Source organism: Eucyclogobius newberryi, unplaced genomic scaffold (genome assembly GCF_026437365.1).
Source record: "Eucyclogobius newberryi isolate DKJ021-1_F unplaced genomic scaffold, fEucNew1.0.hap1 SCAF_18, whole genome shotgun sequence".
Classification (NCBI taxonomy): Eukaryota; Metazoa; Chordata; class Actinopteri; order Gobiiformes; family Gobiidae; genus Eucyclogobius; species Eucyclogobius newberryi.
In genome coordinates, this window is record NW_027315812.1 from 22,354,107 (window position 1) to 22,379,537 (window position 25,431).

Sequence of the window (25,431 nt, forward strand, 5' to 3'; positions counted from 1 at the left end):
TTAGAATGCTATGTAGAATACATCATATTTCTTTGGTTTGTTTGTCTGTTGCCTGTAGCTAATCTTGTCTTTGGTTCCTATTAGTGGGCTTCAAGAAAAGAGTTGTGATTATTTCAAATGGTTTTGCACTTATTGTACTACACAGTTTGTATGGCTATAAAAAACATGCTTTCTTACTGTGAGTGGGCTCGCCTCTCCTCAGATCTGACCTGTAATATGGCCTGGTTGGCGAGTTGGTGGAGATAGATATAGCTTGTGTAGTCTGTGTGGTTCATCAATCGGCCGACAGTAGAACTTGGCGCTAGCTGCAAAGAAATCTCCCTCATTTCTGCTCTTGAGGGCTTGTCTTTGGTGAGCGGATGTGGACGAAGAAGCTTAGATGCAAATGTCAAAAGTCAGTTGAGGAAGGTTTTTTACTGCTTTTAAGTGCTTTTAAGTGCTTTTAAGTGCTTTTAGGTTCCTAACAGTAGATAAGGATCAGAAACCAAAATTGAAATATTGCCCCCTTTCATCTCCAGTTTTATGTGCTATTTTTTAGATGTAGTATCTAACAGTGGAGATCAAGTCACGTGATTAAAAAACAACAACAACAAAAACCCATCTTCTCCAAGCAGGTGATGGACCCTCAGCTGGAAAAGCTACAAAGTGCACTTTTAAATTGTGGGTTAACGACTTTTTAACTGCATAATATAAACATTTTGTGTACAATCATGTCCATTAGGTGGTGTAACTTTGCTCTGTTTGGGTTGAAATGGTATTTAATGTAGTCTTCTCCAGCTGTGTAGACTGAAGTGTTTATCCCTCTTAAAAGGCGCTGCTTAGAGAAGTATTTCGAGTGCAGACACGTCCAGCACAGGCCTGTCTGCTCTCTGATGTTAGCAGTGTTAGCGTGTGTTATGGTTCTCATTTGATCTCCATCCTCACACATCTGGAGCACCTGTTTTCAATTGGCTGTTTCTCACAAGCACCACGTCCTCTTCCTCTGCTTGTTTCATGCACTCCCAGGCACAGCACACAGACCGCTATTTGTTATGTTTCCTATAGGTAAGACACAGAGGAATCATTTGAACTTGATTAAGAATGATCGGAAAGAAAATACAGCATGATTTTCCAGATATTAACCTAATTTTGGCACCTTTGCTTTTGAATGGCTGGTTAGAAATAGGTTCAATATGTGTGAGATTAAAGGCATGAGTAATGTCTCCATGTTCAACTTTTAGCCATGAAATGGGCGGAAAATCAGGAGTAGGATGTGGAGAACAGAGTGCCCATAGATAGTTTAACAATGTGCTGAAATGTAATAAAGATCATATGGTCACATGAAAGAAAACCCATTGCAAAAAAGCTACTTGTTTGCCAATCCCTACAACAAAAAATGTAATTTTCTATCATTAAGTCATTAATTAAGTTCGTCTGGATCTGGAATGTTACAAGTGGCATTGAAACTATCTCCATGGAGACAAGGAGGCAATGCTACCAGGCCATGTTAGGTCAAAGCTGTGGAGAGGTGACCCCACACGGGTATTGCAGCAATATAAACACCTGTAATCGAACAAATGCATAATAGATTACGTTAATGCCTACTGTGGAACATTCCAGTTGAACATAGATCATCTCCATCGTGGCAGCAGTTAGCAGACCTGCCTCCAAACGTTTTGTTATGCACCTTTAAAAATAACATTTAAAAATAACTAACTATGCATCTTTAAAAATAACTGTGTGAGTTGTAAATTATGAATAAAGTATGTATGATGAATCTATATTTTGGTACATATACGTCAAGTCGGGGTGGTCAATTAACTTTATATTTAACTCTCCCAATCCCTAATGAGATCATATTTTTTTGCAATTCATCCAAAATGTGCCAAAACGTCCCTTTAAATGTCAAGTAGACTGTAAAATTTAATAAGAAAGTGCAGAAATACATCTTTGAAATAATACACTGCAAGTATGTATTTATCAACTATTTCAGGCAATTAGGACTGTGAATAATGATAATAATTACGTAACAATTAAAGGCAGCCAGTATCATGTATTGCACATAACAACAAACGCAACTGCGCTGCGGTATATAGCAAAATATATACACTTTATTATTTCATGCATTGCTGCTCCAGGTAAGTGTTCAAACATATCATTAAAATGACTGAGTGTGGAGAGAATATAAATGTGAAAGGTGTTAATCAGTTGCAGTCCAGTGCCTATTCTGTGAAACACCTTGTTATTCCTAATTGTTCAGCGGACAAAGCACACACAGGGACAATTAACAGCGATACACATGAACAGCCCTCCTTATGCTGAAATCATTTCACTTAAGGCTACAGAAAATCTCATTGCACTTTTCGACAAACTATTATAATATGTACTTGCAATAATTCCTCTACAAAAGACTAGAATGTATACTGCACTGGCAAATATATCCATTAATATATTACAATACATATTTAGAAAAGAGAAAATAAATACAAAAAAAACATCAATATGCGGATTTCCTGATTATTGCAAAGTGTTTGTTACATAGTAGTTTGCAAAGGCTTAACAGTACAGGATAATAACATGCATAAGATGACATGCCTGTATGGTCCCTCACTCATGCACATTAGATATAACACTCAACACACACACACCAGCATTCAAACACATTGGTCACTGTTCAACCAGCCGAAGTACTTATCAAAAAGCAGTACTTATCATTATCAGGAATGTACTTTATAAGTTAGAAAACAATAAAAAATCAAAATCTGAAAATTGTAAGGCACCATTTGGGGTCCATTAACTGCTTGGTCATGTGCAAAAATGTCTTTAATTCTACATTGGTCTCAACCTGCCACCCACAAGATTGAAATATTTGTACCACCTTCATGAGTGATGTGATTGACCCTCCCTCGTATACAGTCCAAAGTCGCATAGATAGCGGTCCCATTCTGTACTTGAAACGAGGTCCTGAGTCCAATACTGGCCCACTCGCTCCCTTCAGGCGTATGTCCCGACACCTGCTGCGCCACAGGATCCGGACTGCTCTGATCTGGACCTCCTACTCTTTGCAACGTCAACTTCACAACATTACAAGAGTGGATTAGTTTAAGATTCAACGCTACGTTCGCTGTACCCTTTTGGCGGAAGACAAAGTTCTTTCGGCTGTTGGGCTCTCCGGAACGCGCCAAATGAACTTGCGTCGCGTCCGAGCTTGTCTGTTGGAAAAGCAGAGGTTTATTCCTAACTGCTCCGGATGGCAGTCCAGTTTTCACCACGGTTGCCGTCAACGCTGAAGAGAGCGCGGACGGAATCCAAATTAGACTCAAGATACTTATACCGGTGCCATCGCCAAAGTACCGAATGTTACACTGCGACGGTGAGGTGATTTCAAAGCTCAAGGTATCTCCGTTTTCAACAGCTGCAGCACCGGAGAGCGTGATGGACGTGTCTCGGTAGTTGACGCCCGTTTTGAATGCCTGCGTCATTTCCTGACCCGTTCCGTTCCGATTTATGAAGGCAATCAACGAAAAACCTTCTTTGACACAAGTATGGCCCATCGAGTATAATGCTTGCTGGAGTACAAACTTGACCACGCCGCTTTCCGTGAAACGTATCCCGCGATTGTCATGGGTTATGCTAATCATGTAAGGGTCTGAAACTGAGGTCACGCGGAAAGTTGGACGATAGCTTGTTTGGTAATGCGTCAAGAGCATCATTTGCGCGGACATCGCTACGGCGCCGGTGTCATGGGATAACCAGAGAAAGCTTAACGTTGGGGCTGAAATATCATATACGTGAATGTCCTTGCTTTGGTCACAGTGGTTATTTGGACTCTTTAAAAGTATTGCAATGGTGTGATTGGGTTCCACTTCCATTCCGCTGCTGATGCTAACCCCTTGGAAATATTTTCCGTCAGGTTGCTCAATCCGAACACCGCTAAGATCTTGTCCTTCCTCTTCTAGACTTCCGTTGAGTCTCATTCCCAATTGCAGGAAGTTCCTACATGTGTGCTTGATGGCAAAGTTGTGATCCACCCACACAAGGCCATGCTGCTGGAAGACCACCCTACCTGCTTCACTGGACAAAAGATTGCTTGTGTCTTTGCTTCGAATATTCATCTGGAGTCCAGGGTAGATCTTGGCTTCAGTATTCCGGGCAGAAGGCATGGTCACGGTAGCGGCCCAGGATTGTGATAGCGGACTCTCCGCAGACTGGCCACACACAGCGTCACTCATTGCTGAACATGGAGCAGTAATGGTTTCGCCCACACAGTCAGAACAGGCCTGACACTCCTGCAGTTCCTGGTTGTAGAAGTATTCATGACCACACAGACCCATCATAGCCTCCCGCTCAGAGACGCCCAGACATCTGAAGCCCCCTGGAAGAGAGAAGAGCAGACAGGAAGTGTCAGAACAAGGCCAGACAGCGAACTGTTTATGTAACTGTGCTGGAATTTAGACAGTGTGTTTGAGAGTTCACATACGTGATGTCTATGTGTTTAGTGTTGATAAACTGTAAGAAAAAAAGCATATTTATGTAGTTTGTCCAACCATAATCCTACCTGGTGTGTTGAGGCACTTCACTCTTTCTCCACAGATGTTGGGTAGTTCCAGACATTCATCTCTGTCCTGCGACAACAGAGCAGTAATGGAAAATAAATAGATATCAACCACATCAGTTTGATTAATAAAACATGACATGTTATATTGGGCTATTGTGAAGGACACTTTTATGTGAATTGTGGCTAGACCATCACTTTGGCAGGACTTCAAAGGCCTCAGCATCTTTGAATATGTGTTTCATATATCGGTCTAGTATGTGTACATTTAAACTTATTTCACAATGGCTATTATAACAACGACTGTACTCTTCTACTGAAAAATCACCTGACACATGCGGTCAGCAGTGGGTGAGCACTGGGAGATGAGGAAGAAGCCTGGGGGGCACATGGTGCAGCTCTCACACTGAGGAGGTTCCTTCTGGAAGGCACAGTACTGCTCCGTCCCACAGGGAGAGGGGCAGCCAAGCAGAGGCTGAGGGAAGTGGGCCTCTCCCATCACATCCATGCCCTTAGAGTCCGGGTCCATCTTGTGCACAGCATAGGACTTGTGCAGGTGGCTGCGGGCCTGGCTCTGCAGCCCTGAGAGCTGGCTCTCCAGATAGCTCTGCAGCTCCCCCTGCAGGCCCTGGAAGGATGCCTGCTTGACCGTATCAGACAGCATCTTGTACTGAGCCTTGACCCCGTCCATCTGCTGGTACATGCGGCGCTGCTGCTCCAGGATGTCCCTCTGCTGGGACAACAGCGCCTCCTGTTGTTCGACTAACTTCTGCTGCAGGTCCTTCACCATAGCCTGCTGCGCCCGCAGAGCCTCCACCAGAGTCTCCTGTCCTTTGGCCAACTGCAGGTGCAGGATGAGTGCATCTTCAGATGGGACCTCATTTTCTCCTGAAAAATAAATTAAATGTTTCTTATTTATTAAGTATGCCATTGTTCAAAAGGGAACATTTTCAGAAGAAAGCCTAAAAATGTATGATTTGCCATTAAAAAGGCATTTATTTTGTGTTATGTTTAGGATGTATGTAACAACTTGTGCACTGTGAAGCACATAAACTGTTTCAATGATTCTCTCATCACATAGCACCCCTGCTTTCTATCAGAGGAACCTGTTCCTGTTCTGCAGTGTGTGATCACCTCAGACTTTAAATGGACGTGATCAACAGAGCCTTTTCCACTCCAGCTGGAGCAATTTGATAGTTTCATAGTTTGAAGGTCAAATAAGCCCGAGTCTTTCATTATAATCTTCTTTTGATCTGCAGTGATGGCGAGACCTAATCGTCTATAAGAAACGGATGAGGTCGATTTTCAATTCTTCCAAGCTTTGAGTGGGTGAGTCAATATACAGTCTATATATTTAAGCTCGGCCTATTAGATTTTTACAGTGCAGCCTCCTCCTTTATTGCGCTCTGGAGGCTGTAAAACCTACAGTCACCAATTAAAGTTACAAAGACTACTTCACATTTAAACACATGAAACTTCTCTGAACAGATTGAAAACAGACCTGGCTTGATATCACACGTGAGCTGGACACCCAGAGGCGCGCCGCCAACTTCTGGGGAAGGATGTCCAAACTCCGGGAAATCCCCGAGGAACTGCGCGGCTCTGTCGGCCACATGCACGGGCAGACTGCGGTCCCTGTCCTCCGGTGCCCCGCCGCTCACGCACCCGTCCCCCACGCACACCCGCACTCTTGCCCGCGGCCGGATCCTCAGCGGCAGCCTGCACTCGATGCCCCGACAGTCCCGCGTGTCGTTGGGAGACGCGTGGACGTGTCTGGCGAGCACCGCGCACTCAGCATCCGTGCATCCCGCCACCGGGCTCCCCTCTCTCTGCCCCGCGCCGCCGCCGCCGCCGATGCTGATGCTGCCCTGGCGCTGCGCGGATGCCGAGCTCGGGTACGCGCGGTGCTGGCCGCTGCCGTGCGTAACGGGACCGGAGTGGCGCGGGGGTCTGGACACTCTGCCGCCGGGACAGTGCGCGCCGATGCACGGTCGTGGATCACCGGTTTCCTTGCAGTGCACGCCTCTACAGTTGTCCGCGGAGGCTTGGCAAAGTGAAATCCGACATAGCAGCAAGAAATGTAACATCAACCGCATTTTGAGCACTTGTGTTGCCCGGTCCAAGGAGAAAGTGGGGCTAGATTCCCAACCAGAGCATCCTCAAAGTTGGTGTGCGCAGAGTGACTGGCCAGATGAAATCACTGGACTCCCTCTCTCTCTTTCCCCTCTCTGTTTCTGTCTCCGCACTACGATGTCAGTATGTGGCATTCCTCAGACTTAATTAGCATCAGGTTTCCTTGGTCACACATTAACCCTTCACCCCTCCTGCTCACCGTTTGGCACAAATCCCCCAGCCATCTGTGCCGTGCTGGACACTTTTTGTTCCATATTCCAAAATTTGCATTCATAACATCAGAGGACAAGCATAATGTCATAAAAGTAATAAAACATAGGCTGATGTATTGACCAGGTCTCTATTGCCTCACAGGAGATGCTCTTTTTCAGTCTTGATGGAGCCGGGCTGATGGGCTGACAGATTTGGCACTGCTGTTTAATTTTGCAGATTGATCATTAATTTCCTTTGCAAACAGCAGATGATAATTGTGTATTGCATTCCTGATTTCCTTATTCATCATTCATTCAGCCATTTAAAAACCCAAACCTTCATCAGTTGACAACGTTTTGAAAGTTGAAGATTTTTTTTACAAGTTGTATTTAAAGGTTTAAGGACATGAAGAGACATAAGCATGTATAGACTTTCTTGTTTCCCTGATTGTGATTATGATTTCTTTCCAATGTTTTGTCGCATATAAACGTCTTGTGAGTGTCCGCTGTATACATTTGATGAATTATTGCTACTTAGAATATTTCTCTGAAGCCACAGATCGTTTAGCTTGATAAATCCAGACTGAAAGGATTTACAGTCTGAACACCTTTCACCTGCTGCGTGAGGCCAAACTCAGACAGAACCGTGCAATCAGGTTTCATTATTTCAGTGACACATGGGAAACAAACAAGCTCATATCATCATTTACAACAAAACTAGCCTAAAGCGTCTGAATTAGTATATACCCTTATCACTCAGTGTGTCCCGTTTATCTGAAGTTGTATTCGGCAACAGCCTTGGCACCGTAACCCAGAGGATATGAACTCTCTGTTTGTATTTACTGAACTGACACTGACGGATGTGACACTATTGTCACCGCTTGTATAGTTCTGTTGGTTGTGATTGATTGTGTCTTTTCACTCTTCTGAATTGCACTTTAGAGATTAATAAAGTTGATCTGATTCTGATTCTTTTCTCACCTCAGATTAAAAAAGTTTAGCACTGTCAGTTAACTCTTCAGAAGTACGCTGCTTTTCACTCGTCTGTTTTTAAGGCGAGATACTACAGGTGAATAGGACCATCAGTTTGAAATTGATTATTTAGTTTACTTGCAGTACATAATTATTTTTTTTAAAATGTCATCATGTGATGCTTTCATATGTTAATAAGGCATTTATTGTATGTGTAACAATTCTCAAAACTGCACCTTTTAAAGACTAAATAGATGGAAACATTAGTTTCTTGCTTCATTTTGTTGACATGACAGGATTTTGAATATCTTATTATTATTTGAGTACAATTTATGAAAATGTATATACAAATTCAAATGTTATAGAATTTTCTGGAGTAAATTTAGCGTAGAATTAGATTAACAAATGCTTCCGTACAACCTGTCAAATTGCCTGCAAGATTGTTGTTTAGTGTGTGTAGGAGCTTTAAGGGCTTTAGTCTCAACATCTGGAGGAGAAAGCCTCTGAAGTTACTATGTCACACATAAATCTATGGATGAAAGCTTACAAACAATAAAACATCTTCAGGTGCAGATTCACAAATCCATCCCATGTAAGCCAACGTATTGAGAGCACGACCTGACCAAGAAACTAAAAAACGATAAGATTTGTGAAGTATCTTGACTTACTTCCTGCTGAGTAATTTATTCAAGGTTTGTTGAATCACTACAATCTCATGGTTTTTGATCTTCTTGAGTTGAAATAAAAGCCCCCATCAATCAAAACACTCACATTGCTTTATTGTTTAAAAACGACTGGCTCTTTCTGGTTCACTTCCTCCTTTGCGATCACTTGTGTTCGCAAAGATGTTCACTTTGAAGACGACCTCCACATTGTCAGCGTGGAGATGAAACCCCAACATCCTGCTCTTTTGTCCTCCCTCGGCGACTGTCACTTCTCATTTCCCGGCGTGTTGACTCGGAGTGGCCGTGTACTCAGCTCGAGCACGTCCGGAGAGGCGGGACAGCTGCTGAACAGGGCCGGGAACTCTCCCTGGCTCTGCCCCGGCTTGTCAACACCCGCTCGGAGCTTTATGGACAGAGCCGCGCGGGTCAAGCGTCTGCACAAAGCCACAGTCCACAGTGCTCGGGCTGGACCGCAGCTCCACAGGGAGGCCACGGAGGGCGAGTGAGAGCGATAATGTGCTTGTGTTTGGTTTGGAGGTTATTGAATATACTGCGGTTACAACTGGAAGGTTTAAGAGTGCACAGGTTTGAACATTTGAGCTGGTTGAAATAATAAAGCGCTGATATATTCGCAGATTGTAGGTTCGTAGATATCTTAAGGAAAGGTCAGTGAGTTTAATATCAATCCCCGCTCAGACCAATGAAAGTTGCCGTTGTGTCCTTAGGCAAGACACTTCACCCACCTTGCCATGTAGAGAGTGTGGAGTGTGTCATTGGTGATTAGAAGCAGTTGGAGGGGCCGTGGAGATTGGCAGCTTTGCTTCTGTTAGTCTGCCCCAGGGCATCCGTGACACAGTAAAAGGTGAAGTGAATGAATAGAGTTTAAGCATGTCAAGCTTCCTTTTCTTTATTTAAAAAAAATATTGGTAATAATACAAAACAGAGACACAGAACAAAAAGACAAAAGCAAAAAGAGTAGTAGTAGTAGAAAAAAGGAGTTTTCTGAACATAAATAACACATGTGGGGATGTTCCACTCAGACCTGTTGTGTGCAGCATCGACTCCATCACAGACATTGTGGCCAAGCATTTAACAACCATCTTGGCACCTTTGATGGAGAATTCAGAAAATCATGTAGAAAACACACATCATTTTGTGGACAAAGTGAAACATCTCCAATTGAACCCAGCTGATCTAACGGTTTCATATAATGTCGTGTCACTTTTCACCTGCATCTCGACCTCTGAGGCAGTAGCAGCGGTGAGGACCGGACTGCAGGAGGACACCACCTCACAGGACAGGACCAAACTGACACCTGAACACATCTGCAAACTACTGTCTGTATCTGTCTTTACACCGCATGCTTTCAATTCATTTTTACTCTCCTGAACGAATGAGGGATTACACCGACTTGATAAATAACACATACTTTTAGTCATTGCCATTTCATCAAAAAGAGTCAAATGTCTTCCTCCAAAATGATTTCTGCTCCAAACCACATGTTCTTACTACTGTTAAAAAGACCCAAGCATTACTAAAAAGACCCATGCATATCCCTTACAATTAAAGAAGGCCGCATGGTATTCATTCCCCTGTCTGTATGAACAGCTCTAATGCCTGTGACGGTAAATAAAACATGTATAAATGCGCTGTAGCAGAGGCCAGTACTTCCTCACATCAGCAGCAGTTTGTCCTCTGGCCCTCGACATCTCATCAAAGGGACAGTCTCAAGGTTTTTGGACTGCTTTTACCATTATCACCCCGTTTCATTTTAATGCCACCAAATCTAGCCGGCCATTCACAGGTGTGGTAAAGCACTCAGACGTTATGACCTGTAATGTCTTAAAAGTATGGCCCGTGCAGCTCACTTTGCCATGTGGGTGAATGTGCCGGGATGATGTGTGGGCACAAATATGGAGGATATAAAGGCTGGATTTGAGTGACTGCAGAGAGAAAAGTAAAGTGCATTGAACTTCTTCAGAACTAAAGAGCGTGTTTGGAATGACAACTTGCTTTTATCTTAATGGGTCTTGCAACAATTTACGATTCTCTTCCCGTTCACTCACTTATGCGAAGGCCCAGGAAACAACTGTAATCCATCTGAACAAAAATCTAATCACACGGTTAAAAATATGTATTTGTTTTTATTTATTTATACTTACACTTACACATATATTTGTTAATTTCATTTATTTATTTATTTAAAACAAATAAAGTCACCAACTTTTCAAGAGCAGTGGTGAAAAGAAAAGACAAAAGGAAAAGTACTTACGGTAAGTAATATTTTTAGATTTCTGTACTTTACTGATACATTTGGTACTTTTTACTTTTACTTAATACATTTGAGGGCAGGAAGATGTACTTTCTAAATTAGAAATGACTTTTAATAGATGTCACTTGCCCAGAGTTTTTTGAGTTCAAGCTCCAACTTTGAGTAAACAAAAATATATACTAGGAAAATTAAGAAATGTATTTGAATTATTCCTGTTGACTATCAAAATTACCACATTTGACAATTGAACAATTCTCAAAATATGTGTTAAATACTTACATTTTACATTTCAAACCGTTAACCAAGTAGATTATTTAATGTGATAGTTTTACTTGAGAATATTTTTGTCCTTGCATCTGAACTTTTACTTAAGTAACATATTGTAGTACTTCTTCCACCGCTGTTCAAGAGTCAATATCAGAATGAGCTGTTTTTCATCATTAAACAAGTCATCATGAGCTTTCATTTCCCTTAGTATATTTTATTTAAGTATTCTTTTAAAACCTCGCACAAAACGCTCTGTATTGTGACTTTCTAATGTAATGAACATCCCCTAATTATGAAGTTTCCAGTTGATCATGTTTTCTTTGCAAGTACTTTCAGTCGCCATTTCCCCAATTAAAAACTCTCCACGCGCAATTTCCTATTTTTGGTAGCTTGTGCTAATAGTTTTGAACGTATACGTCTGGAGTAGCCCATTCGTCGAACATTATCACGTCGGACCACCATGACCGGCTTCTATAAGTGACGGCCAAGACACAACAAACCTGAACACTCTGCCATCTACGCTGCCAAGTCCCTGCGCATTTAATCAGAGTATTTATTTGAAAAGTGCTCAGTCTGGTCGTGTTGGGGAGACTTCCACATGTTTGTCAACCCCAGTGAGAGTGAAGGAAAGACGTTTGTTTAATACATCTGAAGGCGCTTGGACAGACGTAAGGTTATTTGCTTTGGTCCCGGTGGTGTACGCTCGATGACAGAAGTTTACCTCTGAGGGTGGTCTGCGTTTCCCGTTGGAAACAGAGGCACAGTGGTTTAAGAACAGCACCGCGTCGCATGTTTACTCACTTTAAACAGGTTCAGGAGGTTTAAATTGGGCCGGCGCGGAGAGGAAACTAATATTTGTCAATGTTTCCAAGCACCAACATTCTTGTGATTAAAAGGGTAGTGCTTCCTGTTTCTGAGTAAAGAATATTGCCCAAATTTAAGCTATACATTAGGAACTACAAACAATGCTGTTGCTGCAGATAATAAGAAAGCGACTTTGTGATAACTTTGAACGGGCTAAATTATCTCACTCTTGAGAGCTCTACCTACAAGTTACAGTGGAGCGTCAGAATTTAAGTGCCTATGACAGGATTTTGCCATTTTATAATTTTGACTTTATTTGCTGTATTTATACCTGTTGTACATATAAATTATAGTTTTACATCAGTCGAGCAGGTATTTGTGGAAAAAAGAACCCTAACCCTAAGACAGACAGGAAGTGACATCGCAGTAGGGGTACTCGTTCCAGTGAAATTGTATGCATAATTTACACAAAGAAACAACTTTAAACATTGATTCAACAAAATAAAGGTTCTTTCATATATTTTTTTTAGTCAAATAAAAAAAATGGTGACATTAAATTAATTTTTGCAGGGTAATTTCCTGTTCTGATGTCCTCAAGTACAAACAGGAAGTGAAATTATAAATCTAAGAAAATGGCTATAATGTGATTAATCATAATTCAAACTATACTTATCTTAACTGCATTTTACTTCAATGAGTCGTTCGACCCGTCAGAGGAACTTTAACACCCACGAGTTCTACGTGATCTGGCTTTTCACTGTCCTTTTGCAATATTTATTTTTTTTATTCAATTCTATTTTGTCTTTTGTTAAAAATGTAAATCTATCGTGCTTGCCGGTGGTGCATTGTTTTTGTATTTTGTTTTTTGAAAAAGAAAATTAAATTAAACGTTTTGCCATCTGTCAATGTCAAAATTCAATCCAATTATTTGACCTGCCCCTGTAATTGTATTATTAACAGATTCACCAGTAGCCTATGGTCAGCACAATCTCTTTAACTCAACCTCCACGGAGAAATGAGGAGCTGAAGCAATCAAAGAGAGAGTGCAGAGTGGCAGGGAAACAAAACAACGATAAATCACCAACTAAGAATATACAACAATGCAGTGCGGAAGTCAATGAGGCGTTTACTGACCACTTCACGGGAAAGAGAGACGACATCAGATGTGACATTTTATCCAGCCGAACCTCTGTTTTTAACACAACTGAGGAAAACACCGGGCATGCTGGGTAATGCTGAGATGTTTGATGAACTTTTCTCCACAGTGAGGCCCATATCTTTTAAATCCAATCCCAAATCAAATGTTGTAAAATGTTAAAATGTGTGTGCCATTTTTGTCACAGTCACCTCACAGGGGTACTTTTTACTCAAATGTACTTCTATGAGTAATGTTCAAGCACCATATTTATACTCTTCCTTATAAGTTATAGTGTAAGTGACAAAAGCTTCACGTTAAATTTGATTATTTGTGTTTCTGGAACCACTTCCTCAGATACAATGTCTCATTTTATGGCCTATCCAGGTCTTGGAGGGACCTAAGCAAAATCTGCTCTTGATCTGCTCGAATGATAAAAGGAAACTAAATACAAATGTTCGGGGCTAAGAACACCAGTAGATGTAAAACCAGAGCATTGGACAGGAGCACACGTTTGTTATGCTATACTTTGTTTTCCCTGTTTTTTTAATGCATATGTTCTTAATTTGTAATAAAGTTGTAGGTGCTCGTCGGGGCCCTCTGGTGGCTCAAAGGGTTGGACTGGCCTTTGTCAATCATTTGAAAACCCCAAATTCCTTTAAAATTACAATAATCTGCAATAATAAATTAGATACTATGTCCAAACTAACTGTCAATTTCCCAAATACTTTTCCCCCCTTTCTTTCTTGGACCACACTTTGTACTTCTAATGTGAGCACAGTTTCTTGTGCCACCTGTGCCACTCCGACACACAATTTGTTCCACCACCGTTTTTTCCCCCCATTGACTTTCTGTCCATCAGCATCGCAGATTCATCCTCCTTCTATTAGAAACGTCCCCAGTGTAGCAGAAATCATGTCTCCTTCATCAGCGTGACGTGCCACATTACCCAGCCTTCTTCGCACCATCTGTAAATCAATCCAAGAAAGGTGAATTATTAACCGCCCACATTTCTCCTGCTCGTTCACAACTTCCCTCCCACACGTTGTACTCCTTGTACTTCAGCGCTCATTCAACATCTCCACCAGGTATTACAGCGAGTGCAGATAAGCGGTTTGTGTCCAAAGGGGGTGGCCATGTACAGCGTTTTGAAAATGTGGAACGCTCAGAGGAGGAATGCAATGACAGGTCTAGACGTGAACTTCCGCATAAAGCAGGAAGAGCGAGACAACCAGATGCAAGCGCTCCATTTACACACCCAGATCTCCTCACTCTGACCTCCGTTTATTATCTTGTCAAATTGCCGTCATTTGGAAGTAATTTGAACTAATGAGGTCATATTGAAGTTCTAGATTTGAAGGTACAATCCAGAAAAGGTGAGTTTGTTCATTTGGGTCTTGGTTTTTTGTGGTGACAATTTCAAAAGCGTTATTATTATTGCAGTTCAAAATACCGTTACTGTATTTAGGTCTGTATTGTATGCGGTATTTTACATTCAGACAGTGATTTATGTTGTATTATATGGTATGAGATGCGCATATATGGACTCAAAAAGCTTTGTTAAGACAGTAATTCACCATGTCAGTAGATATGATCAAGGGTTATGCAACTTTCATGCCCCAAGGTGCTGACTTTCCACCGCTCTGTGAAGATCTGAAATACGCCCAGACTTGTAAACATTGGAGTTTAGTGGAGAAACTTTTACCTGAGTCCTTATTATTAAAATATTCAAAAGGTCGACGTAATAGTGGTGATTTTATAGAATATAAGGATTAATAGTGGCAGTTGCTAGTAATAAACTGCACTCTAAAGAAATAAAAACAACATGTTCACTTTCATGTATTATGTATTTATCTCATTATTTATGTTAAGTAAATATTTGGAAATAATTAATGTACTTACTATGTATAATCTACTTAAAATGTATATTCAAGTTTAATTTAATAGATTAACAATGGATAAGAAAAATAAATTAGCAAGGATAGTTATATACAGTTAGTTAAGTAGTATAACTAAATAACTAAAAATAATAAGTATTGGGATCAGTAAAAGTACTCAGAGTATAATAAGTAGTCAAGATTATTTGGTTACTCAATAATCATAATTATCTATAATCAGAAGAATCAAAAAATAATAATCGTGACCAAGTCAAATGGAATATTGGTGTTGAAGCTCAGTCAGGTTCTTATTTATTTATTTACCTTTATGTATTAAGTAGAATTGTATAAATTGGTAATACATTTATATAAGAAGGAGAAGTAAGTAATAAAAGTAATAGCAGTATAGTAGTAGTTTTAAGCAGTGGTCGTTTTGTCACCGCAGACGTCATTTAAAAGTACTTTATTTCACACAAATTCAACTCTTACACAGGATTTTACTGCCTTAACTATTAGAAAATGTATTTATGTCAGAACACGGTAGCTCTGGTGATCCTGAGCCCTCAGCGTGCGCCACAGAATCCCCAGTAAAATGATGTGTTTTTATGATGCATTGTGCGGCTTTGGCCAAGTGCCACAACGGTTCATGCTTGAATGTTTCCAATAATATTTATGAATGCTGACAAATCACATATTTTCAGAGTGGCTTCTGAAGCGAAAGATAATACAGCCCACAGGATCGGTGATATATATTTGGAAAGGAATACTTACCTTTGACAGCTGATGGTGAGGTTTGGTCAGACTACTGAGGGTCTGGTTTGTTTTTATAGCTGCAAGTCGTCTGACCATACGTGCTCGAAATATGTACTTAAAGCTGCAACGTGTCATTTTTCTGGTCTCCATAGAGATGTTAATGTTTTGCTTTATGTGTTAAATAATACACCTTTAACAGAGAGCTGAGAGAGTGTTAAAAAGAGAATATTTATTCATCTATATTGACGCAAAGCAATTAACTTTAAATAAATCTAAAAATTCTACTTTCACATGACATATAAATAGATTTGATTATAGTTCTGCGTAAGTTTAATTTCATTTTATAGTGTATGTACATGTTTTGCACTTAAAGCAGTAGAAATATAAGTTGTTGACAAAATATATGTAACTAAGGGATTAGATAAAAGTAGCTGTAGAAGCAATTATAGATGTCAGGATTATTTGGTCATTGATAATTCTAATTATGCAGGTCTGAGGGTTTCCATGGAGATGTGAACGCTTTGCCTGATATATAATGTGCACCTTTAAGTTAGAGTGCTGGGATCGTGTTGAGTATTAAAAGAAAGCATACAAAAGGGAAACTAGAACGAGCTGGATTACTAATGTGTATTCAAATTTGGGGCTCCCTTTTGAACCAAAATATTCCTTTATGATCTAAACTGAGTCATAAAAAGTAAAGAAAGTTCAGTGGTTGAAGGCGTAAGTTGTAACTTTTGGATTTAGTCATAATGATGGGGTCATTCTTGCCATTTAAAGCAGACACAACATGTAACATTGGCCTTTTATCTCACGTGACAAAATTAAACCTAATCCTAATACTTGTAGTTTAAAGTTGAGCTGGAAAACTGTCTTAAATATAGTAGAATTAGCAGATTACAGATTTGTTGACCTGGTTCTGTCATTACTGGTCTTATCCATGAGAAACTGACACAAAGGTCTTCTCTCAGAGCATAAAATACTGAAATGATGTTTTTACAATAGCTTCAAAAAGTGGTGGAAAGTTATTCAACTCCAAAGCTGTCAATTAATCCATTTAAAGCTATGAAAGCTAATAAGTTTAAATATTTTTGTATTTTCTGGTTGAATATTCTGACAGTGAATCTCCCACAGAGTCAAATATGATCGAATCAAAATAAATAAAATAAGAAGTATGTGCAATCATACTGTCAAACACAGAGCAATTGGTTATATATTGAGGTAAACATTAGACTAAGCCCTTTCATCTCTTTATCAGAATAAGCACCGCGCCTTTATAGGTACACGAGCTAAAGCGCAAAATACTTCCCTTTTTTGCTAGATAAAATGTTTAAGAGTAAAGGTAGACCACAAGTTAGACATAAAACCAAACACAGAGGTAAAATAACTAAACACACAACCTGAGTCCAAACAGAGGTCCAAACTTATCTCAAAAAGGTACAAAATGATCATATAATACAACTTATAACTACCAAACCAGCATTTAGTCATCACATTGTACATTTATCCAAGTCAAGTCAACCCTTTTAACAAAACGAATGCAAATTGAATGACTTCATGATGAGTTGATTGAGTCCATACATAGATACATACATTGTCTTGTGTTATTGTATTGGTGTATTTATATATGTAGATGTGCGTGTTTATTCCAAGCCAGTGTGACATGCTTGTGAGTTTTTGGACGCAGCTCATCTTCAGAAAGCCCAAACATGAGTGAACTGTCCCGTACACTCATGTTTCCCAGTGTGAGGCAGCAGCGTGCAGAGGCCGTTATGATACAAGGGGTAAACACGGTGCTGGGAAATGTGAAAATAGCACAGCAACATATTAGAAAGAACAGGTTTATGCTTAATATAATCATATAATGGTTCAAAATCATAAAAGGGAGAACATTGTTGAAGTGAAAGGGTTAAAAAATGAGGTTCAGTTTCAGAGGATGAAAGTCTGGTGACCAAGTTTGAGGATATTAATATTATGGAATTTAAAGATAGCTCAGTCAAGATGTGATATAGTTTTAAAAAAAGGAATGTTACGCAACCCTTTTCCATTAAAACATTTTATGTTAAATTAATGTATATGTTTTAAGCATGTTATATTTAAACTCGAATTATTTGCTTGGATCAAAATAAAATTATTAAAAGAATACAAGTTGGGATAATAAGACAAGGCAAGTTTATTTGTAGAGCACAATTTGTACGCAAGGCAATTCAAAGTGCTTCACACAACAGGAAAAGTGCATTAAAGTCACAAAACAGATACAAAAAATGAAAGAGAGAATCATTAATAACATCAAACAATATATTTAAAGTCCTATTGTTTTAGTAAACTGAATAAGTACATTCACACTTGCAAACGAGACCAGGACTAAACCAGGACTATAACAGGACTAAACCAGGACTAAACCAGGACTAAACCAGGACTAAACCAGGACTAAACCAGGACTAAACCAGGACTATAACAGGACTAAACCAGGACTAAACCAGGACTAAACCAGGACTATAACAGGACTAAACCAGGACTAAACCAGGACTATAACAGGACTAAACCAGGACTATAACAGGACTAAACCAGGACTAAACCAGGACTATAACAGGACTAAATCAGGACTAAACCAGGACTAAACCAGGACTATAACAGGACTAAATCAGGACTAAACCAGGACTAAACCAGGACTATAACAGGACTCGACCCAGCTCAAATCAGTACAAAACCTCTACTCTACTCTACTCTACTATACTATACTATACTATATTTTATTTCTCCTTCTAAATCCACTACATGACCGTTTCTATTTGCACACTATTGCACGGTGCACTTGTACTAGTTGAGTTCACACTTAACCGCATTGTGTTCCGGGTCAGTGTGGCACAATGCAAAGGCAACACGAGCAGGTGCTATTTTGTATGCATTTCAACACAGGAAGTTTCTTTTTTACCGCTTCCTTAAAGGGCCTTACCATTTTACAAAGTGGGTGTGGAGCGTGACTGACATTATGGAAAATACTCTATGTATCTATGATTCACAAAGCCATCTGTGAGACATTGGAAAAACATTAAACAGATTTAAATAAGTACATTGTGTCTTGCTTGGAACACCATCAGTTGAAAGTCGAGCCCACTGGAACATGACCAACTTTTGATTCAATTTCATCCCATGAGGAAATCTAAAGAATTATTAAAAAATCATGGAAAATGTTTTTATAAATAATACGCTGGGGCTTAAAATGAAGATAAAACACTGATGTGGTAAATTAAGCTAACTGCGCTTGCACCATAAAGCCACAAGGTTCTGATATATTGTAATATATTGTATAGGGAACAGAACTACATTGTTTTGCCATTTTTTTTATCTGCTTTCTCAAATTCAATGAAATTCACATAAAACTATTAATAGCAGTCCGTTAAAAGGAGTCGAATAACACTTTGACCCTGAATGAAATGTTATATTTACTAGTTGAATTAGGTTTTTTTTACCAATTGAGGTAAAAAGGCAAAAAATAACACATTAATCCGACTGATCTGCTCTAGTTCTTCGAAAGAAAAACAAAAATAATTGTTTTTGCTATTATCATCAAAGTCATTATCATTTATTAACACATTTTGAGCATGCATTTATCAGGAAAACAGTTTATAGTCCCAAGCACAAAAATACCATAGTTCCAGACTGGGCAATAACACATACACTTTTCCTTCAGCCTAATGTCAACCCCACTGTGTTTGGAGATTTTAAAATGTTAAATACTAAAGTTGGCATTCATTCAAAGGTGTTTTGAGCCCACACAGAGAGAAATCTATTTACCTCTATTTATCCATCAGCTAATTAGCGTTTGTCCACGGCTCTTGAGATTTTCCCAATAGTGGTCGCTTGTAGACATTGGATCGTCAGCTCTATTGACCAGCACGTGACTCTAGGTCAGGATTGTGTCGTTTCACTTCAGCGAACAATATCCTCTCAACAGCTGCAGGTAACAGCAGATTCATGGCATTATCAAGACCTAAACGGCTTGATTTTGCTTTCATTAAACTAAACACTACAGCGAATTAGATGTCTCATTAGTGATCCAGCAGTCGATCCAAGCCACATGGAGCTTACTCATAAACTAAATAAGATATCAAAAATCCCCTCTGTAATTATTTTTTTGCATCTAATATGTCAACAAAATGAACCATGAAGTTAAAACCTGGCTCTGTCCGTTTCTCAGATTTAAATGCCCCAAATAGGTGTGATTCTGGCCGTTTTATACATAAAACGCCTTATTTCTACATAAAAACGTGAAATGATAGTCTATTTTTTCTTACAGTTATGAGTAAACTACAGGAGAAGTTTTAAATTGATATTCACCTGTAGCGCCTTAAATAGCTTTTAGGCTAATGTTAAGCTAACTTAAGCAAGCGCTTTTTTATTTTTGGAAAATTCTATTATATGAATCTCAAATTAGATTCTTTTAGCAGAATCGTTTATATAGTTATACTTCCCTGTCGTTTCTGGTCAACCCAACACAAAAAGTACGTGTAACACTTTCAACTTCTCATTGTGTTCACAGTAAGTTTGGTATTGGTTATTTGAATGTCTTCTTCGCCCCGTGCATGGGCCAGGACAGGGTGCATAAATAAAACAGCCACTGTGACTGTGAAACCACGGTAACCACAGGAAGAGGGCATGGCCTAGTGTTCGCATGCAGCTGAGTGGAGCGAGGAGGAGATGGAGCACTTGCTATTAGAACCCTGTAATTGCTAATGGTGATTACGGGTGCCATTACTTAACCGTTTTAATCAGAGCAGCATGTTTCCTCTCACACATGTTTACTGTAAGTCCACATTGAGACAGAACGGACTTCCACTGATGTGTTTAACTGTAGTAAAACACAGACGCTTCACTGTTCAGCAGTTCAGACCTCGACATGTAAGTTATAGATAAGACATGAGCAAATTGGGTTTTAGAGTACAAGTTTTAGCCTGATTTAATTCTGGTTTGAACCTGGTTTATGTCTAGTAGAGATCCTGGTCCTGGTTTTAGTCTTTAGACCTCAATCAGGTTTTAGAGTACAAGTTTTAGCCTGATTTAATTCTGGTTTGAACCTGGTTTACTGACCCCGGTTTAAAAAATTCACATGTCTGTTGATCTTTTGTTGTATTGACTTTTTTTTACATGCTATTACCTTATTTCTTATGTCCTTCTGGGCCTGCCGTAGCTCCTAGCTCAAATACACAGGCAGTTTTGACTTGTCCAAACCCAATTTAGCCCAGAATATTTTGAGTTTTGATTTACTAATGGTTAAGATCAAGTTTAATCATGATTTTGGTTTTATTTAAGACTAAATTCATGTTTCAGAGCCAAATTCGGTCTAATTCTTTCCTCAAATGATGACAGTTACAATAATACCCACCGTAACATACAGCTTTGAGAAACATGGACACACCGAGTAACACCCGGAGTGTTCAGAATGATTCAAGTAGACGCTGCTGACTTTTCACATCGTCGGTTACATTTCACTGTATAAATCAGAATATGGCGGTGTAAAGCGGGGCTGGAGCAGTGAGATTTATGGCCAAGTGCAGTATGCAAGCATGCATAGTTGAAACAGCCAATGGGTCATTTATTCTGGGCATCAGCATTTTTACTAATCAATTTCTGAGCTCTCTGTGACAAATAGAACTGCAGTCTCGATGCGTTTTAAAAGTTGGTGCTATTGGGTAATGTGGACAAGTCTACATTCTGTACAAGCAAGTGGAAAGTTTTACAGTGTATTGAATTGCTATGGCTACAATGATAAAAGATCTTTCTGTTTTGTTAAAGGCAGAGCAAATTCACTATATACCACCAGCTATGTCATATTTAAATGAGACATATCATGTTTTTGTTCTAGTATTTCTAAACTATAACAAAAGTAAATCAATTTGTTCATTGTAAACTGCAAAATCTATCTAAAACGGCTTAGTAATATTTATTTATTTGCATTTCATGAGGAATAATGCCTTGATCATTTCGTTTTCAAGGGGGTCCTGTATAAAAAATGCAGAACTGATCGGCACCGCCTTTTAATAGTTGTATTTCACCGTAATAAGTGATAAATTTACTTTCAAAAGATAGTACAGAGCAGTGGGCGGGGATAGGGGGTAGGTGAACATAAGAATTTACTGAACACTTGAGCCTCAGTTGCAGGACAATATAGGATTACGTGAACATGTAGCAATCGAAACAAAACTGTGAGTAATGACAAGGGAACAGCGGCTAAAGCTCACTAAAGTTGACTTTGCAGGATATGTAATAATAGATTTTTAAAGATGGAGGCTACACCACTTTCTTGTCTTCATGGGGATGTTTGCTTTGCCTATAATGTTCCTCACTATGGCTTTCAACTTCTCTATCTCCATGGAGACAAGCAAGTGAATCCAACCCAAGGCACAGGTCAGATCTGTGCCAGAATGTATATTTTCAAGGTGTTTTGTGAGCAATAAAAACACCTGAAAGCAAACAAATGCAAAATATATGTAATGCATCTGCGGGATATCTCCATGGAGACGAGCAGGTGATGGGCCCTCCACCAGAAAAGTGACAGAGTGCACGTTTTAAGTCTCTTTTCCTTACCCTGCATTGAAACACGTACTCAAGGTTACAATTCTGAAACAACGCATTTGCTCACTCAACATAACAATTTGATATAAAAGCATTGCATTCCGTCATTGTGTCCTTGTCCTTGTCTATATCAATTTGTAATGATTGCAGAAGTTGTGGATGTGCAAAAGGAAAGCCACTCAAATTGAAAGTCAATCTGACCTAGGGCAGCTCTCATTTTTATTCTATAAGTTTGGAATGATCACTTATACTTTGGTGATTCAATACAAGCGCAGGTTTTTATGAAAGACACTAAACTTTTGCAGTCAGAAGCAGATTTTTACTCAGAAAATGTCCTTGCTGAACTCCAGAACAGCTGAAGACCAGAACACTGCGGTGAATGTGTGTGTTTTGGACGTCAGCTGCACAAAAGTCACATATTTTGGACGTGGAGCAAGACATGACAAGTCGTGGCGAGGTCGAATGCCACGACACAGCTAAAACAGCATCTCACGGCTACATAATATCACACTCTCTAAAGCTGAAGTCTCTCTAATGGACAGTTTCTCATGGACATGTGTGTTGTCTCTCCATAGATGGACGACATAGACGCCATGTTCAGTGACCTGCTGGGGGAGATGGACCTCCTCACACAGGTATGCACGCTGCTCTCCTGTGAAAATGTAACAGCAAATACATCCAAAGTATTATTATGAGGTGTTTTTAGAGGCTGGTCGAGTTGTTGAGGTCGATTGTATAGTTCATAGCTCGTGTTTATCTGGAAATGATTGCGCTATGGCTGTTAAGTACTGCAATATTGATATCATTGCCATATTTAAATATAGTTTCTGACGCAATCATTCCATTTGTATGAAAACAAACGGACTGAATAAAGAAAATCATGAATGAATACAGGCGTTAGTGAAGGTTTTTTCATTTTAAAAAACGTACATTTCTGTCAGATGGAGGAGCTTGGTGTGATATATATATTGAGTGCGTCACGATATTGATACTGTTGAGGTTTATTGTGCAGCCCTACTTCATCATTTAAATGTTCAACTGTGGAGTTTGCAGTCAGCTGTTGCTCTCCGTCTGCTTTAAACTCCTTGGATACGACAAACATGCCATGACGTGAAGATACCATTTCACGCCACCTAAAACAACCACATTCTCCAACACAAACACTGAAGAGACACTTGCGACATTCACAACCGCTCGCCATCATAAACCCAGACGTGTTGTTATTCACTCAACGTCATCCAATCGATTCTACTTTAAATTAGGTGTAGGCAATGTAAATATGTATGACTGAAGCAATTTTTCAAAGGCTGCTAGTGTGATATATGTTATTTGACCTCTTGACCTCAGCAAATTTGAATAGAGTAACACTAATGTTCATATAGTAAGTTATTTGACACAAAACAATACAGTACTTTAGGTTTCCATGAAGTTTAGTGGCAGAAATAGTAAATAATCTCATCATAAATGCAGTAACTTTCCAATCTTCTTATTGGTTTTGTCCATATTCATTTGAATTTGTGACTTTTTCCCGTCAGATCTGAATATTGCCTTTATTAACACTGCTTCAAATTAAGTTTAGGTAATGTAAATATGGTCAAATATGGTTGAACCTATAGAATTTGTTAATTGACTACGATGACATCAGACTTTAAAACTGCCCTTGTTTATTCTCTACACAAAACAATGAATTAGCTACAACGCTGCATTAAATGAAGTTCAGGTAATGTAAATATTCATAGTATTAAATGCACTTACTTTCAGAGGCTTCTAACAGGGTTTATATTCATTGGCCTTGGGTACCTTTCCTCCATGACACGTAAATAGACTTGTTCTAGTCTCGAGACACACGACAGAGCCACTAAAAGCCGCCATCTATCACACCAGTCCAGACTGGCAGCCGCAGCCGACACGCCGGGGCTAACACTCCTTTCATTTTGTCCGAGCTATAGATTACACGTCTGTTTTCGGGGGGTGGGTGGGTGCGGGATGGGGTCACGAACCTGCCTCAGACCTCACTTTCCGTGGGGAAAAAAGTCCAGCTGATCGCTTTGATGTTGTTTTGCAGCCATTCATTTGGTTTCCATCACTTCCACTTAACTTCAGATGACTTTCCCACAAGTGGAACTCTAAAACAAATGGGGAATTGCAGATACATAGTTTTTGTCAATGGGTTGTTGACTGCATTTGCTTGCTGAGTTTTGAAGGTGTGCATAAATTAAATTAGCATTACTCACATAACACATTGAATTTGAAGCCGACTCTTTTACTTCAAGAGCAATTGACATGGAATTTGATCATGTATTGGAGAGTAATGTTTGGGTGAATGTCACACCAACACCACTCTTTTGTTATTTGTGTTTGTCTAAATTAATGTCAGGGTGTGCATGTTTATTCACCATATTCCGCCTCTTTAACTTCTGACTGTAACTAACCCGAACTTCCGTTGCAATTACATTTCTGGTTAAACAGGAATTACTATAAATTCATTTCAATGGAGAAATAGAGAACTGTAGGTTGAGTTACTCTTCACCTTTTTTGTGTGTTCAATGTCCCATTTTGTACCGTGTCAATAATATTGCTTCTTCATATGTTGTTATTTGTTCTAGAGTCTTGGTGAAAGCACAGAACCTCCACCTCCGTCTCTCCCCCGCGCTGAAAAGGAAGTCAACTTTTCTATCGGCTTCACTGACCTCAATGGTGACTTGACACTTAAACACACTGACATTTAGATTTAGCGTGGATTCAAGTCAAGCAACGGCTGGCACAACGCTGTGTTTGTGCGGAGAAACGCGATCTAAGGCGAGCTTGAGTGGCTACGGCGTAAGCTCTGATCGCAGATAAATTTGAAGGTCACTCCACTAATTGGGCTCTTACTTAGTGACTCGCTGTGGGCGTATTTCATGGGACAGAAAACAAGGAGTAATAACGCCAAAGCAAGGTCACTGCGCTTGCTTTCATCAGCCTTCATTTCCTTCATTTCCCCTGTTCCCCACAGCAATTTTCATTCATAATAGTTCTATGTACACTTTGTTTTGCCTCATGTGACGGTCCTAAGGCAATCAAAAGTTACATTATTTCAACTACAAACCTTCTCTTTTCTGTAGCAATAACATTATGCATGTACTTTCCACATTGTGCTTTATTTCGCTTTGATTTTACATAATTAGATTAGCTGGCCCAACAAACAGCATTACTTTGAATATGCTGTACAGGCAGTTTTAGGAAATGCATGCAAATAGAGACAACAGAAGCATG

General features: G+C 39.6%; 2 protein-coding genes and 1 long non-coding RNA gene across 3 annotated transcripts in view; 1 reads left to right on the forward strand and 2 right to left on the reverse strand.

Annotated features, from left to right (window-relative positions):
- Positions 1-2,070: 2,070 nt before the first annotated feature.
- Positions 2,071-6,891, reverse strand: nell3 (NELL (neural EGFL like) family member 3). Its single transcript, XM_072451094.1, has 4 exons — positions 6,036-6,891; positions 4,863-5,422; positions 4,538-4,604; positions 2,071-4,354 (listed from the first exon to the last, which is right to left on the reverse strand). Exons 1-4 carry the CDS (start codon positions 6,628-6,630, stop codon positions 2,820-2,822), a joined length of 2,757 nt encoding a protein of 918 aa, XP_072307195.1. The 5' UTR covers positions 6,631-6,891; the 3' UTR covers positions 2,071-2,819.
- A 6,938-nt stretch (positions 6,892-13,829) lies between these two features.
- On the reverse strand, positions 13,830-24,092 carry LOC140364766 (uncharacterized). Its single transcript, XR_011927732.1, has 2 exons — positions 23,932-24,092; positions 13,830-13,941 (listed from the first exon to the last, which is right to left on the reverse strand). It is a non-coding gene; the product is annotated as an uncharacterized lncRNA (long non-coding RNA).
- apbb1ip (amyloid beta (A4) precursor protein-binding, family B, member 1 interacting protein) overlaps positions 14,217-25,431 on the forward strand; it is a 34,684-nt gene continuing 23,469 nt past the window's right edge. The window contains exons 1-3 of the mRNA XM_072451103.1: positions 14,217-14,349; positions 22,752-22,811; positions 24,783-24,873. Coding sequence (XP_072307204.1) covers positions 22,752-22,811; positions 24,783-24,873 — 151 coding nt within the window. The 5' untranslated portion in view covers positions 14,217-14,349. The remainder of the gene's footprint in view (positions 14,350-22,751; positions 22,812-24,782; positions 24,874-25,431) is intronic.

Coding starts and splice junctions, on each gene's coding strand:
- nell3 (XM_072451094.1), bottom strand. CDS start 6,630: ATGCGGTTGATGTTACATTTCTTGCTGCTATGTCGGATTTCACTTTGC. Junction 4,605..4,862: donor CTGCTGACCGCATGTGTCAG/GTGATTTTTCAG, acceptor CTGTTGTCGCAG/GACAGAGATGAATGTCTGGA. Junction 4,355..4,537: donor GAAGTGCCTCAACACACCAG/GTAGGATTATGG, acceptor TCTCTCTTCCAG/GGGGCTTCAGATGTCTGGGC.